Here is a 16706-nt window from a genome sequence, read left to right as displayed (position 1 = left end):
ACAAGAAAGCCTTTGTCTGCTTTTTAACCCCTTTTATTGTATCATAAACTGTAAAAAAAACATTCTGCAGTGCTATTGTCATTTCTCCTGAATCTTTTCTTTATTATCTGATGCTGCAGGTAAGTAGGTCACTTTTTCAGATGTGTTTTTCACATTTCATTATGACAACTTTGATTAAATTCTACTTAAATGAAAGAAAACGTACCATGTAGGAGGTGTACGATGTCACGCTTTCTGAAGTTTGGTTTTGTGGGATTAGATTTTTTTGTGGGTAAATTCTGCTGTGTCATTCAAGTTTTGAAGATGAAGATCAAAAACCCTCTTTAAGAGCCTCTTCGTTCGCTGCTGTCGTCTCTTGAAGTATTTTAAGGACTGTTTTTCCTGAATCCATAATGAAGCAGATGAAACAGCAGGGTGTGTGTGTGTGTGTGTGTGTGTGTGTGTGTGTGTGTGTGTGTGTGTGTGTGTGTGTGTGTGTGTTTTTGGCTGCTTGTTTTCTCACCCATGTAGTTTGTTGAGCACCCTCCGAGGGGAGCGTCTGCTTTTGATGTGTGGGTGTAGCGATGCTGCTTGCGGAGTTGGTTTTATCCAGACAGTCTGCGTAACATATAAACACACACACACACACACACACACACACACACACACACAATCTCTGTGTTGTACTTTTCTCTGATGATTCATAAATATCGCCGTCTTGTCGCCTGCGTGGACAGACATCTACATGTGGAATGCACTTAGTGTCATCTGGTCTTCTTCCTGGTTTGGCCCCTTGTCCTGAACTCCCACTCAAACACATCAACTCTCTTTGGAGCATTAGCCTCAATGCTAACATTGACAGTTGGTTATCAAATGTGCGCCGTGCACGCAACGTTTGTATTATCTCCTGAAATATTATTTTATTTTGTGCGTTTTCCTACAAATGAGTGAGGACGATCGATGCACCTGACTTTAAATAAACATTTCTTCTTAAAAAACAGTAGCTGCTTTATTTATAAATGGCCAGTTATTTGTTTGCAAGACATATTTAGCCCATTAGTGTTTAATTTTAGTTTTAAATCCAGTCTTTTGTAACAAAAAGTCACGATTAGTTTGGCCCATAGGAAATACATGGTATAATAATGTTGCCAATGTGAGCTAACTCTCGTTTATCGGTCCAGCTGCTGGTATGTGCTCACCTCTGTCGTGTGGTCCTCAGGACGGCTTCACCCCCCTGGCGGTGGCGCTGCAGCAGGGGCACGAGCAGGTGGTCTCCCTGCTGCTGGAGAACGACACCAAGGGGAAGGTCCGCCTGCCGGCGCTGCACATCGCCGCGCGGAAAGACGACACCAAGGCCGCTGCGCTGCTCCTCCAGAGCGATCACAACGCCGACGTGGAGTCCAAGGTAACGCTCTCTGCACACGAGGCAGGGACTCCAACTCCCACCATGCCCCACTGTAAGAGGATAAGGGTGTTTAGGGTACGATACAGCTTATTCCCAGCTCCATGGTGCCTTGTGTGAATCGTGAGCGCGCGATTTGTGGTCTTTTCTTTCACTAAACCTGGGTCTGTGAGTTAGCTACATGCTAACGTCCGCCTATGAGTTATCTACATGCTAACGTCCACCTATGAGTTAGCGACATGCTAACGTCCACCTGTGAGTTAGCTAAATGCTAACGTCCATTTCCTTTCCTGGGAGTTTTTGGGTAAATAAATTATGTTGGAACAAAAAAAAGCTTTTGAGGTTGCTTGTAGGCATGATTTTGTGACCTTTAGGCAGTTTCCTAAATTAGCGTCACTTCATAAGCTTAAAGTAGCTTCATAAGTCTAAAGTAGATTCATATTCAGCGTCGGACATGAGAGTGATGTCATCCTCTAAAGGTCAGACATTTTTTTTCCTTTACACTAGTGTGTTTTTAGGTAATATTTTTTTTTATAGAAATCTTTACATTTTTAGTAAGATGGCATTTTAGGGTCGTTGTAGGCGAAACTACGGAGCTGGGGGATATTCTTAGAAGAAACCTGAATTTAAAAATGGCCGACTGTAAAGGAGGGTGTCGGCCATCATCCAGCTGTGTGCACCGCTGTTAGGTTGCATTTTAGTTCTTCCATTACCGGCCACGTTCCCATGTATTCATCCTACAGCTTGGTGCAACCGTGGTGTTGGTGTTGTAGTTGTTGTGGTGCACTAACCACCCCATTCTCTCCTCCTCCTCCTCGTCCTCCTCCTCCCTGTCCACCTCGTCCTCCTCCTCCCTGTCCTCCTCGTCCTCCCTCTATTCGTTCCTTTCCGACACCTGCTCCCACTGCCCCGTTTTCCCTTCTAGATGATGGTGAATAGAACAACAGAGGTACATATTCTCTTCTTCCTCTCTCCTTCCTCCTCCTGTCATTCTTCACTCACGGTCACCATTGCAAAGCCAAAGCCTTCTGTCTGCTAGCATGAGCGTTAAATGCCGGCATGAATGCTTTGCTGCTGCCAGCGTCTCACCTGCCTGTTTCTAAACCAGCATCACGTTTGGACTCTGCTTGGTGTGCATCCAGTGGCTTGCTGCTTTTAGGGCAGAGATGAAATAAATTACCTGGAGTCAAAAACATAACTCAGCATAATGTACATATCCATAGCTCTAGTAGTTATAATAATATAATGATCAAATGTATTTGTATAGCAACTTTAATAACAAAAGTTTACAAATTGCTGTGACACACAAAGTAAAAGCACATAACATTATATATGTACTGTAATATGTGTATATATACATACATACATACATACATACATACATACATACATATATATGTATATATGTATGTATGTACAGGGCTGTAAACTAACTTTTTGGCTCACCTGCCAAGGGGACCGGTAGATGAAAGAATCTACCGGCCAAGTACATTTTTTACCGGCCAAATAATAAATTGCCTCTTTTTGTTGCATATACATCTGTTTCAGTACTTTTCATTGAGATAACAGTATTATAGAGCAGTACATGCTTAGAAAAGAGGCCAAAGTATTATTTAGAAATACATTTTAATATTATTAATTGAATTTCATCTCAAACATTGCAAATTGAAAACTTTAACAGTGCAAAACTGTGACAAAGGAAACACTCATTAATTACTCATCAGAACTGAATTTCCGCGCTGTTTTTCTTTGGCGTGTGTCCGGCAGACGGAGCAAAACATGACACCCGTCGAGTCGTTGTACTGAAGCCATTCGCTGTCAGACTTCCACTTCTCACTGAACTTTCTCACTTTTGCTTTTTTCGTCGATGTTTCGCCTTCTTTGTCACCTTCCTTTCCACATTTCTCCTCTGTATTTTTCCTCTTAGGTTCGGTCACACCGCCGCCACATTGCTGTGCTCGAGTCTCACGCCTGGTTCACACCCGCGGCGCGCCGCCGAAAATCGCGAGGCCCGCTGCCCCCCTGTTCACACCAGACGCTATTTCTCCGCGATGGTCGACAAGCGCTTCTGCTCAGCTGTTGTTCATTCAGAGCAATTTTTTCATTATGGAGTAAATAACCCCATAAAATGAATACGCCATGTTTCTGTAACCAAGAAGTTTGAACACTTCTTGTATTTATCCGTTCCGAGAGAGAGAGAGAGAGAGAGAGAGAGAGAGAGAGAGTATGGTAGTGCAGATATACCGTTGAAATACGCATTTTTGTTTATCTACTCTTCACATTTATTAAATGTATTGTCTCTTCCTGTTTCCCAGTGCAAGTTGAGATACACAAATATGATCGCATTTGTCAATCGCGGTATTTTATTTTGAAAATTACCTTTATTTTGAAAATTGACCGGATTGTCTCGTGTTTCTTTGTGTGATTTACTGCCAGAATTGACGCGTTCGCTCGTGGCACGCGCAAAAAATAGAGCAGACGCCGAAACGATCGCTTCACGGCGTCTGGTGTGAACTACACTATCCAGTGTTTCCCCTACCATTGTACAAGGAGACCTGCCGCCAGGCCAAAAAAAAAAAAATCATTCATAAATCAATAATCATTTACATTAGTAGCGCCTCCGCGCAGCACACTGTTGACTTGCTCCGCAAGATGCGCGGCCACAACAATCCTCGCCGCGCGCTCCCGCTACGTTCTTCTTCGTGCACTTTACGCGCTTGATGTTGTTCTGATGCCGTTCCGCCTCGTTAAACCACCACGATGTCGCTTTCTACTTTCTAAACTCGGAAAGTTGACACTGTATTTTGATAAGCTGTTGCACTCTTCAGACTCGTGGTGTGAGCGGGACCGGAACCGAACCGGACCGGTACATTTGTAATAAAAATGCCGCTGTGTGCCTCCGTCCAAAATCGGCTGCGCTCGCGCTGCCTGCTCGCACAGATCCGCTCGTGCGCACATGCGCTGATGCAGGTCAAGTGTTTAATAGGAATAAATGCAGAGACGGCGCTCCTTCGAAACAACATCAAGCCATGTGTGTGTAGTATTAGGGCGTGATGATATATGTACAACCGGCTAACGGGCCAAAGCCCGTTTGGGCTGGAGCGGTGTGAATGCAAAGCGCCTGTGGGGGGAGGATTGTTTTTGATAAGCTGTGGAACTCTGAGTTAACCTATTTCTACCTGAATTTCTATGAACTATTAGGCTGTTGAGTAAACCTATAACTTATATGTTACTTGATAAAATAAGACAATATATGCACTCATATGTCGTTGTAGTGTTTTACAGTATCTGTAGCTATTAATATGATGCTCATCATTTTCCAGCCATATTTTTCCGGCCCCTAATTTTGGATCATTTCCATCAACCGGCACCTTAATAAGTCACTCTCTCCTTGAATCCTTGAAAACCTTGAATACACTCTGGTTGAACAAAAATGTTGAATGCAAATATAATAATTGCAGAATTGCAGACTGCTTGCTGTGCCACCTGACTTAATCCAACTGCACCAATACACCATCCCACGCGTCTCGTCTGTTGAGGGTTTTTTCGGTGGGTACCACCGGGCCTGAAAAATATTCTAGGGGAAACACTGCTATCGCTTAACAGGGGCACCGAAAGGAAGTGGGCTCCGCTACGCGCCTATTCGCGGCGCTTCCGCGGCCGGTGTGAACCAGGCGTCACTCACTGCGCCAAACTTTTAAAGAGCGGTGACGCGCACGCTACGTTGCTTCGGGGGAACTATTTTCTACAGCGGTGACGTGGGGGGAGCTACTGTCACAGTGCGACACACAACAAATCACCGGTTTAGCTTGACGTTTGCTACCGTCATAATTGATCAGTTTACAGCTACTACAATGTTTTGTTATATCATGCATAATTTATTGCAAGAGCACAACCATCGGGACAAACATTTACCCGCCCCATAGGCATGTATCCCTCCAAAATTAAGTCGCCAGGGGAATAATTTAGTCGCATTTGGCGAGTGGCGACCGCTAGTTTACAGCCCTGTGTATGTATGTATGTATGTATATATATATATATATATATATATATATATATATATATATATGCACATATGTGTGTGTATGTGTGTGTATATATATACCTGTGTACTAATGTAAAGCTGAAGTTAATTACTTAGTTAAGCCTAGCAATAACAGTTAAAGTTGCAGTCCGTAACGTTTTCATCTATTTAATTGTCTTTTAAGTTCCTATCTATCAAAGAGTGAGTTAAAACGATGGTGGTTGATCATGTGACCCACTAATGAAAGTACTTGTACTTGCTGCTTTGTCCAGAAACAGGATCTCCGTGTCTGTGGCCACATTCCCGCGCAAAATTCAAAATGAGTTTGATCTTTTTCCGTCAGTCAGCAGCGGTTGGTCTGCAGGTGCAGCTACTCATGGAAGTATGCTGCGTTTACTTGGAATCGGAAATCTGTAACTTCCAACTGCCGAGTCAGGCTCCCTCTAGTCTAAAGTGTTTGACCGACACAGTCAGGTACATTTCATTACTGCTGACTCACAATGGAGGATCAACAGGCAGAGAAAGAAGACCATTTAACTTCCAGCCCAAGAAAAAGAACCAACAAACTAATGGAAGTGAAGAAGGAAAGTCATCAAGAAGCAAAGTGACGCCAACGAGGGAAAACCACGGAGCTCCTTTCAGTGTGGAGCATTTGAAGGCATCACGCAGATGAGAGACAGTCCACACTGTTGAGGGAGATGAGTCCCAGCGGCTCGCCTGCAGTTCCATCTACCGCCAGAGAGGCCGCTAAAATCTCAAATCTTACAGACTGCCACTTTAAGATGGTGGTTTTTTAATGTGGAAGAAATTTTACTGAGCTTATCAAGACATCGGGTCAGCAGGTGAAATAGTATAAACCTGTTCCAAGTAAAGGCCCGTTTATTTCTGAATTCATGGCATATATGGTAGATAATGTGATCCAGTGGTTGTCTTTGCAGACATCCTGAAGGTCAAGGACCTATTGACATCCATTGACAAATTTAATCTAAAATTATTCAGTTGTTGCTTTCTGGTCAAGCCAACGTCTGCTTGACCGTAAAGGAACAAATTGACCTGTTGGAGAAATGCTCATATTTGCCATAGTCTACAGTTGGAAGATGGACACCACTTTCACCTCTGTGGGGGTGCATAAAAAGCAGCTGGTTAGCTTAGCTTAGTATAAAGACTGGAAACAAGGGGAACCAGCTAGCCTGGATAAAGAAAATCCCCCTCCAAAGATCACTTAACATCACATTTATCTTGTTAATTTAATCTATGCAAAAACTGTTCTTGGAGGTTCCTAACCAGCTGCTTCCCCCCTGTTTGCAGGCTTTATGCTAAGCGAAGCTAACCAGCTGCTGGCTTTAGCTTCATATTTACTGCACGGACATAAAAGTGGTATATGTTCATCTAACTGCCGAAGCAAATGAGCATATTTCCAAAAACTATTCCTTAAATGTCTCAGTAGTCTCACTATTCCCTAAATGTCAGTAGAGGAACTAATGTTCAGTTAGTGATTTTCTTGTTGTGGTTTTACTTCTGAATGTCCTGCAGGTTTTTATCTTTTCCTCTTTTTTCCATCCACAGTAGCACCTTTCTGTAACGTTATCCTGCTCCAGTTACGATAACATGTGTGCCATCTATTAACGAAAAAACTTTTGTTCCTCACGCTGCTTGGGAGGTTGTAAATTCTGTAAATAACTCATGTTTTTATTCTATTTTAGATATGTTTTTTTATTATTAAATCTGGCTTTGCACGTGACCATCTTCTGCTTCCAGCTGTCCACAAGAGGAAAACTGGATGGCTGAATGGATAGTTCAGCTGGGCTTTTATCACGCCAGTGAATTTTACTTAATTGCATTTTTAAACAAACACAAGTCTGGCAGAGTGCCGACTGTTCTTTGAGGAAATGCTAATTGCTGTCAATGTGCCAGGAAAGCCGTCTCATCAGCTTTCAACAGAGCAGCTTGATTTTACTCTTCAATACATACAGTAAATGCAATAAATGTAAATGTCATGATTGTTGCTTTGGAAAAGTAAAAGGACAAGAAATTAACCAACTTTTTCATAAATTAACACTGAACCAGCTGAGATTTTCGTAATAAATTATTAATTTATTGCCAAAGTTGAGTTACTTTGATGTATGAAAGTCATCTCAACATTTGTTTAAAGCAGCCGTTTCAGAACTAGACGTCTTATGAAGTCTGGATAACAAATGCAGATGACTTTTGCACGGCTTTCATTTGACAGGAGCTTAAACACGACCTGTTAGGCTCCTCTTGTTTGGTGGAGACTTGTTTTTTCAGGTTCCTACTAGAACATGTTTACATGATTCAATGCACAAAGAAACACTTTATTTTTCCCATCAGGCTGTGCTGCAGCAGCTCTTCTCAGACTTTCTCTGAAACGCTCTGTTGAGCTCCTGCCCCTCCCTCCCAAAGAGCCCAGTCTGCTCTGATTGGTCAGGTGGTCTACTCAATAGTGACAAAAAATAATTTTCATTTTTTTTAATTCAATGTGTTTTGCTTGTATTGGCTTATCATTGTAACTCCTTCCTCTCCAGACCTGACCATGGTCCGTGCTATTTCACAGGAAAAGTAGAACCTTTCTTATAGAATGAAAATGAAGCACTGGAAGCATGTTCGACCTCTGCTCAGCCCTCGTCTGCTCCGTTAGCGCTGCTTTCGGCCAACTCGCCGTTTATTCTCCCATCACGCTTTGCTTGTGGCTCGTGAACAGAGAGATGTTGTGTATGTTTTTCTCTCCGTCCTCTTCATCGATTCTCTTTCTCTTTGTGTCTGTCGTCCCTCTCAGAGCGGCTTCACTCCTCTCCACATCGCGGCTCACTACGGCAACATCAATGTGGCAACGCTGCTGCTCAACAGAGGGGCCGCCGTTGACTTCAAGGCGAGGGTAAGTAGGTTGCTTCAAAGGTGGCAAACACACACACACGCACACACACACACACACACCTTTTGAAGTGAGTGCTGCTGCAAACACTCATGCAAGGGGGCGGGACGATATGTGTGTGTGCAGGAATCTCACAAGGAGTGGCGTCATGTAATCCTACAGCTGTGCTTGTCGCTCTTTAGGAGGAAACGTGTGTGTGTGTGTGTATATATATATACTGTGTGCTATGTGACCCTGTATGTAATGGATGGATGCTGGCTTTATGGGTGTTGTGAGACTGGGTGTGTCTCAAGTATCAGCGGTGGAAGAAATACCACAGAGTAGAAATACCACTTATTTAATTTGAAAACATCTGCATTCAACATTTTGCTAAATTAAAACTACAGTTTTAACTGGTTATGAAACCACTGATGCCTCTATACGACACAAGTAAACGAGAGCATCCACGAGGAGATTGGCTATTTCTCAGGCCCTGCTGCAGTAAAATGAGAGAGAGTTTTCGAAAGGGACTCTGGTGTTTGGAAACACTACCACTTTAGTGCAAAGGGAGCGCCATAATCAACTATGAAAAAGAGGTCTAGCTCATTACCAGAAGGGAAAAATATAGCCTGATTTAGAAAATATTAATTCTGCCAGGTCGATTGCAGGGGTCATGTTAAGATAAATTGTATCGCGGGTGTCCCTTGACAAAATGTAAAGAAATTCCAGTAATGTCATTTTAAGAGTTTTAAGCATATATTTTAAGAGTTTTAGGATGATTTTCTGGATAATATCATCAAACATAATTATTTTAGCAGGATAATCGTCATGTCAAATGTTCATATCTTCCCGTGTCTACTTAGAAGTAGCCTGTGGTCATACAGACATAATGATAAGATAGTAAACTCTCTCTCCACAGCGTGTAGTGTCTTATTAAAACCTCCCCCTCCAGTTTAGCCTGTACAGTAGGACTCACAGGGGAAACAAGGAAAGCAAGAAAAGCATTAAACAACAATACTGTGCGGCTGCTGTTGCTATAAGGATCACATCCCCCCAGAGGGGGACGGCTAACCATTCATGTCCTACACTGTTCTCCAGTTGAGTCAGCACATCTCAGACCAGCGTTACGCATGAAAACGCTGCAGGCACAGAAGGGCGGCTTACAATTGAAATGTGTTCCCGTTATTCTTATAATGTCATGGATCATCATTTCATCACATCATAGTCAGACTCCTTGACAGTTAGCTGAGCAACAAATGGATTCAACATGCCCGGCGTTGTTTGCCTATCTTTCGTTTAAATAACTGCATCTCACACAACTCTTGAATCCCGATTTTGTTTTTGCAACTGAAATGCCGAAACAATGCTTTTCTTTGTCCCCAGAATGACATCACGCCGCTGCACGTAGCGTCCAAGCGTGGGAATGGCAACATGTTGCGACTCCTGCTGGAGAGAGGAGCCAAGATAGACGCCAGGACCAAGGTGCTCACACACACACACACACACACGCCTAAATAGACCTCCATTTATATCGCGCTTCTCTAGTCTTTTCACCCACTCAAGACGTTTTACACTACATGTCTACAATCACCCATGCACACACATGCATACACTGATGGCACAGCCTTCGGTGGCAGTTTGGGGTTCAGTATCTTACCCAAGGACACTGTCATGCCGACTGGAGGAGCCGAGAATCGAACAATTCGCTCTACCTCTGAGCCACAGCCGCCCATCTTTAGACAACATGACATAATCCCCTGACGTCTGTGTGGAAAATGACCGTTTCTATGTCAATTACTCACCTAATTGAAGTTGGAAAATGTTGTTTTTCTCCCATGCCTCCGTGGTGAACGGAGAATCCCCAAATGGATGGATTGAATTACACGGCGGCCGCGTTTTAACAACCATAAAACTGTGTCAAAACCTCAGTTTAAAAACTGTCGACAACTCGTGCAGTAAAAGCTAATGTCTCCTTTATCCAGTCGTGTGCTCGTTACTTCCAAAACATTTAAAACACTGTTTTTGAAGTGGTTTTAAATAGAAAGGTTTTTAGCCAAGATGTGATGCAGTGAGCAGATACCACCTATAACTGTTTGTTCCCCCAGGACGGACTGACTCCTCTCCACTGTGGAGCCAGGAGTGGCCACGAGCAGGTGGTGGAGATGCTGCTGGACAGGGGAGCTCCGATACTATCGAAGACAAAGGTACCACACCCACCATATACTCTTAAGTTGTGTTCCCTTTCAGCATTGAGATTCTTGTCCTGTCGTCATCATAGCGGACTATGGTGTCCTCGAGCTCTACGATAGAACCTCACATTAGTCCAGAGAGTGTTGAGTGTTGGTAGAGCAGCTACAGTGGTCGCATAACCTAGCACCCATCAAACCAGACTCCATTCAGAAAACAAGCATTTTAACAGTTATTTGCTTGTCGTCCTCGACAAACTTAACAAACCATGACTTCAGACTTTTTATAAATTGTAGTCCTTATGTAAATTCAGCATCCTTTTATCCATTTATTGCAATGAAATCACAACCAAATTGTCTATTTTGGGTTCATACAGCTGTAGTAAACCAGCCAATGTGTGTCTTGCTGTTCAGCCATGATTGATGAAACCTCTCTGACGCGCCAAGTGACGTAAAGTATGGTCCTGAGGTCAAACTTACACGGTTAACGCAAGACCAAAATTTGCTTTGCGTTTGCTGTGAAATCACCATTTATACTCTCATTTCTTTCCAAACTGTCTCCACCTCACAGCGAAACGACTCCATTGTGTTGCTCAGAAAACACGCTGACCGCCATATTAACTTGTGTTCCCTGCAGAACGGTTTGTCTCCGCTCCACATGGCAACGCAGGGCGACCACCTCAACTGCGTCCAGCTGCTGCTGCACCACGAGGTGCCCGTGGACGACGTGACCAACGACTACCTGACGGCGCTGCACGTGGCCGCCCACTGCGGCCACTACAAGGTGGCGAAGGTCATCGTGGACAAGAAGGCCAACCCCAACGCCAAGGCCCTGGTAAGGATAAAGGGATGCGGGAGGAGACGCAATTGATCCTCTGTAGCTGCAGACATGGATGCACCAATCGTTCATTAGGAAGTGTGCAAAGCAATGGTTTAAAAGTAATCAGTGACTTGATCTGATTGAGAGACGCAGACATTTTTGGGGAAATGAGAAATGTTTCTCAAAAATGAACCAACCTTGCAGATAATTTTTTTTTCATTCATTTATTTAATATAAAATTAAATTATCATTTAATTAATTCTAATGCCTATTTTGACCTACGATACTGTTGAAAATTATGATAATTTAATTGCTTTTTGCTCACATGCTCTATCTCTACCTTTTTGCTGGATATATTCATGAATGCTACACTTTTTAGGGAGACTGATGGTCTGACCTTTCTGGTTTTTATGGACAAAAATAAAGCATGAGAACAGACAGATAATTGTATTAAGCAGATTTGATTTCTCTCTTATAAAAAAAGTGTGAAATCACCTGAAAATATAATATGTTTTTGTTTCGTTACCTTACAATGAGCAGGCCCTCTTCACGGTGACCACAACGTTTCTACAGTAGGCCAGAAAAACTAAACACTGGCTCCAGATTACGCGTTTTTCACATTTTTGGCTTTCGGTCATCATAGTTCTTCTACGCTCTTGGCACACGAAGAAGTTTCAGTTGGTTGCAATCTGAAACCTCACCACTGGAGTTATAGGTCCGACCTTGTAAGATTGAAATTAAAATCCAGAGCTTAAATAAAGCAGCAACTGTCTATGTTAAGATGTCGTGGAGTAACGTCTACTGTACCTGAGCAGATATAAGTCACTCTCCCTCTGTGTGTGTTGTTATCTGGGCTCTGTTGTGCCCCTGTGGTTAACTCACGACTGCTCTGCACAGTGTCGTAATGGAAACAAAGCAACTACCCTCCATTTACCCTTTAACACTGTTCGCTCTGCCAGCAATGTTAGCTGCTAGCCACCGGCACAGCCGTCTCCAGGTGGAGATCCATCTGGAGGCAACATATATGCACTGAATTTGGAATTTACCACCTTTAATAAAAAAAAGTGACGTGAACCACGTACCAGCCCATTTCCGTATCAAAGAGTTTTAAAGAGGAAAGGAATAGAAGTGTAATAATTTCCTCTAAGTTTGAGAAGTGTGTGTCAGGTTGTGGCGGTAGAACCATTTAAGTGTCTTGATGATTTAATCTCCCAAACAGTCAATTATGTTTTCCTTCCTTTCAAGTCTATTATTTCCTCCTTTACTTCCGTTCTTCCTCACCTCCCTCGTCATCCCGACGCTGTGTTTGCTTTACTGAAAGGAAATCAGACGAGATTAAAACAAGACTTTTATAACATCTGACGCTGCCTCGGTGTAAGACAACCATCTCTGCTCTGTAATGGGAGAAGTCTGGGTGTGGTTAGAGCGCTGGGACTTTATAGCCAGAGAGAATGAAACGGGGGGAAAAACAGACATGGAGAGGAAAATGAAGTCATAGGATTGAAACCTCAAAGTTAAGTGAGTAAGAGAGGGAGAGAGGGAGGGAGGCAGAGTCTATGTGTTGTAAAGAAAAGTATCTATTTCAGTGCAGCATACTTTTTTTCTTCTTTTTTTTTTACAACTTAGAGTCAATTATTTCCACACATGCTTGTCTGGTTTGCATGCAGTGTGGTGAAGAGAAAAAGTGAAAGAAAGGAGGGGGGAGCAAAGAAGGTCCGGCTTTGTACTCTTGTTTTCCATTGGTCGTTCCAGACTGATCTTCCGCCAGCTCAGCAAGAACCTACAGAGACGCGTTCTTTGGAGGGGGGGTATTTTTTTATATGTAAAGATATTTATGTCTTTGTATTGATTCTGTGCGTGTGTGCGTTTTTTTTTAGAATGGTTTCACTCCTCTGCACATCGCATGTAAGAAAAACCGAGTCAAGGTGATGGAGTTACTTCTGAAGCACGGAGCATCGATACAGGCGGTCACTGAGGTAGGTGTGTGTGTGTGTGTGTCTGTCTGTCTGTCTGTCTGTCTGTCTGTCTGTGTGACATCAGTTACTATATGTGTAATCAGCTGGAGTTCTAAAGTATTTCACCAAAGTTGAATATGTCTTCACAGTGGTGGAAAGTAACCGAACACACTTAATCAAGAATTACAGTTCTGTACTTCACTTGATTTGCTTTTATTCCACATTTAAAATACCACACACACTGCAAATGCACCAAGTATTTTTTTGTCCTAAGATCAGATTTTTTTTTTATAAACTGAAATTCGGTGCAGCGATCCCTTATTTGTCATGAGATTTCTAAAATGTATTGAAACATGAAAGAGGTTGAAAATAGTCGTAACTTCTCCCCACTTGTTTGTCTCTTCACCACCCACAGTCTGGTCTGACTCCGATCCATGTTGCAGCATTTATGGGACACGACAACATCGTGCACCAGCTGATCAACCACGGAGCTTCACCAAATACGAGCAATGTGGTGAGTTCTTTAAAAACTTTACTTACATTATGACTCTTTGCAGGGGGCAGACCCAAGGACGAGGACCAAACTGTATATCAAGCAGTTAAAAGCAGGAGCTAACAGTGTAAAATACTTCTTACACACTGATATATTGATGTTTTAACAATCTAATAATGTTAAATATGATGATATATCAGTTAAATATATATTATTCTGCACAACGACTAGTTGGACATTTGGATATTTAATTCAGCTTTCGGCTGTTTTCAGAGAACAAGCTCTTAAAGAGGCGGAGTCAATGACCTGTCTTAACACCCAACGGCAGTTTGGACACAGCTAGAGAACAACTGGTGATCATAGTGGAGCATTTAGCAGATAAATAGACAGATAGATTCCTCAGGAGTTGGTGGTGGGGACCAAAGATGGAGCTAAGATTTTTACTGAAATTACCTATTTATGCTTAAAGGGGGGATGATATGTCAAACCCATAATGCAACACTTGAAAGAGAGAGGAGGATGTTGTCAAATAAAGAAAGTGGTGTAATCGGAGCAGACAGCCGAGAAACCGCTAGTGGTGGCGGGACAGGAGGAAGTCTATTAATGCCATGTGTCTGTGAGGAGAGCACCTCTCATCTACTCCATAAACGCTACTAACTCTTAAATTAAAGGAGGGAGAGGAATAAAAGAGATGAATGGACGTGAGAAAGAGTTGAAAGAGAAGAAGTGAGCGAGCAGCGAGGGGAAAAAGCTGCACAGTCAACTCTTCAACCCCAAAGTATTTGGTTCGCCCACGCCATGACTGTGGCCAGGTTACCGTAGAAACGGAGCATTACGGCACACCATTATGGTGAGTTGGGTGTGGAGAGGAAGGGGTCTCTCTCTCTCTTGCTCTCTCTCTCTCCCTCTCTCGTTCTGCCTCTCATCCTTACAGAGAGAGAGAGAGAGTTTTCACGAGGAAGGAGGGCAAAGAAGAATTTACACTTTGGAATAACTGTCAATCCTTCTGTACGTGTGTGTGTCTGTGTGTGTGTGTGTCTGTGTGTCTGTGTGTTGCAGAGGGGGGAGACAGCGCTCCACATGGCAGCGAGGGCCGGCCAGTCGAACGTGGTCCGATATCTGATCCAGAACGGTGCACGAGTGGATGCCAGGGCCAAGGTAGACCACGTTAGACTCCAGACTAAAGTCTAAACAGAGTACATTCAGTTCAGTTTTGCTTCTGAACACAAATGACATTGAAGCCATTCAGTGTCGGCCGCAACTGTTTTGTTTGCACATGTTTATTGTGTATTTATACATCTTTTGATCATCTGTTTGAGACACAGTAATGGAGTATTCCCTCAGTGTGCCGTTTGTCTTTACATGCGTCTAATTACAGAACAGGACCATGTTCTTGTTCTCATCGTAATAAAATACCATTTTGGAGGCGGAGAAAACTGGCACGACATTATGGAAATCTATTATTTTTAGATATTTGTATTCATTGTAATGCAACGAGCATCTGCATTAAGGTTTTGCTCAACTCCGTTAAAGAAAAATTATAATAGCACACCTGCAGAGCCACTGACATTTTCCTTTATACTCGTGTGAATATTGTAAATTGATCGCTCGAAATGATTTTCTATTTTCTAATATTGATTGGTGATGCAGTTTTTGTGCCTTGAAGGCATTATTTTCTTTTGACATGTAATTAGTTGTGAAACATATTTCCACACCCTCACACTGAAGGCTAATTTCCGTCACTATCTCTCTTGTGTTTGTATTTTGAACTCACTTATGTTTTAACTAAACTAAGTTTGCTGTCACCAGGACGACCAGACTCCGCTGCACATCTCGAGCCGCCTCGGGAAGCAAGACATCGTCCACCAGCTGCTGTCGAACGGAGCGTGTCCTGATGCCACCACCAACTCCGGATACACACCTCTACACCTGGCGGCCCGGGAGGGACACCGGGACGTGGCGTCGGCGCTGCTGGATCAAGGAGCTAATCTGGACATCACCACCAAGGTAGACCTGATCTGTGCAGGCAGATAACACGATGTTACAGGACTAAAGACGTCATTCCTGGAGAGGTTTTTCTTTGTGCATTACTCATTTTCATAACAGCCATTAAAACTAGAGAGCGTTTGATGCCCACAGTTTCTAGGAAAGTCCCTAACCTCTGAAGACGGTCAGACAGAGGAGACGTTTCCAGCTGTGACTGGTTATTGGCAAAACAAAGGCTTTACTTAAGGTCCTTTTGAGGGTCCTGCAGGCCAGGAACCATTTAATTATAAAGTTTGGACAAAGACTCACAAATGTCCTTTATATGTTATGTGTGTGTTAGTGGACTGCTAGTGATGATGAAGATAGAACTAAATTTAAAAGGCTGTGTATGTCATCTTAGTTCAGCATGTTAGTGTGCTGAAATTAGCTATCAGGCTGATGAGAGGATCACCAAAGTCAATAGAGTTCATCCTCTGAAAACCAGGATCGTTGGACCAAAGTGGTCTGCGTGCGTTTGGGTATATCCTCTGCATGTATGGAGAACCATTCATCTGAGCCACGTCACACTGTGCAGTGTTGAAGTGGGTTTTTGCTTAGATGCCTGAAATAAGCTCTGTAGTTGACACAAGCTTAAGCCTTTTTAAAGATTTGTTCTATGACATAAAATATGTCGGTAGATACCCCACTTGTGCATTTCGAAGCTTTTACGTGTCTTAAAAAAAGACGTTGCTAACAAGCGGTTCTAGTCCTTAGTTTTTCTTATTGGTCACCAATAAAGGTCAGTGAAAGTCACTGATTATTTAATTTCACATTAAAGGTGACATCAATGTGGGCAACGGTCCAAACACTTCAATGGGATCGAATATAATCAAGTTTAATTTATTTAATCTGATAATAAATGATGCGTATTCCACACATGCATGATTTCCATCCACCGTCTCCATATTCATAGTTTTCAGGGGGCTTTGAACCAGGAACGCCGGTCTGGATTT

At 42.9% G+C, this 16706-nt stretch overlaps 2 protein-coding genes across 11 annotated transcripts in view; one reads left to right on the top strand and one right to left on the bottom strand.

Moving 5' to 3' along the window:
• The window catches only part of LOC311032688 (ankyrin-3-like), a 121682-nt gene that overhangs the window by 52073 nt on the left and 52903 nt on the right, over positions 1-16706 (top strand). For 5 of the 10 annotated variants that reach the window (XM_084039645.1, XM_084039642.1, XM_084039638.1 and 2 more), the window contains exons 6-15: positions 1199-1384; positions 2307-2330; positions 8200-8298; positions 9658-9756; positions 10380-10478; positions 11098-11295; positions 13158-13256; positions 13651-13749; positions 14788-14886; positions 15538-15735. In XM_084039645.1, the coding sequence (XP_083895771.1) occupies positions 1199-1384; positions 2307-2330; positions 8200-8298; positions 9658-9756; positions 10380-10478; positions 11098-11295; positions 13158-13256; positions 13651-13749; positions 14788-14886; positions 15538-15735 (1200 nt within the window). The remainder of the gene's footprint in view (positions 1-1198; positions 1385-2306; positions 2331-8199; positions 8299-9657; positions 9757-10379; positions 10479-11097; positions 11296-13157; positions 13257-13650; positions 13750-14787; positions 14887-15537; positions 15736-16706) is intronic. The other 5 variants (XM_084039647.1, XM_084039639.1, XM_084039648.1 and 2 more) reach the window with 1 other exon arrangement.
• Positions 1-16706, bottom strand: part of LOC311032690 (plexin domain-containing protein 1-like) — a 164284-nt gene that overhangs the window by 132784 nt on the left and 14794 nt on the right. The gene's annotated exons all lie outside the window — the stretch shown is intronic.

Source organism: Eutrigla gurnardus, assembly GCF_963514095.1.
Source record: "Eutrigla gurnardus genome assembly, chromosome: 22".
Lineage (NCBI taxonomy): Eukaryota > Metazoa > Chordata > Actinopteri > Perciformes > Triglidae > Eutrigla > Eutrigla gurnardus.
Note: the sequence above shows the minus strand (reverse complement) of the source record. Positions and strands in the feature narration are given on the sequence as shown.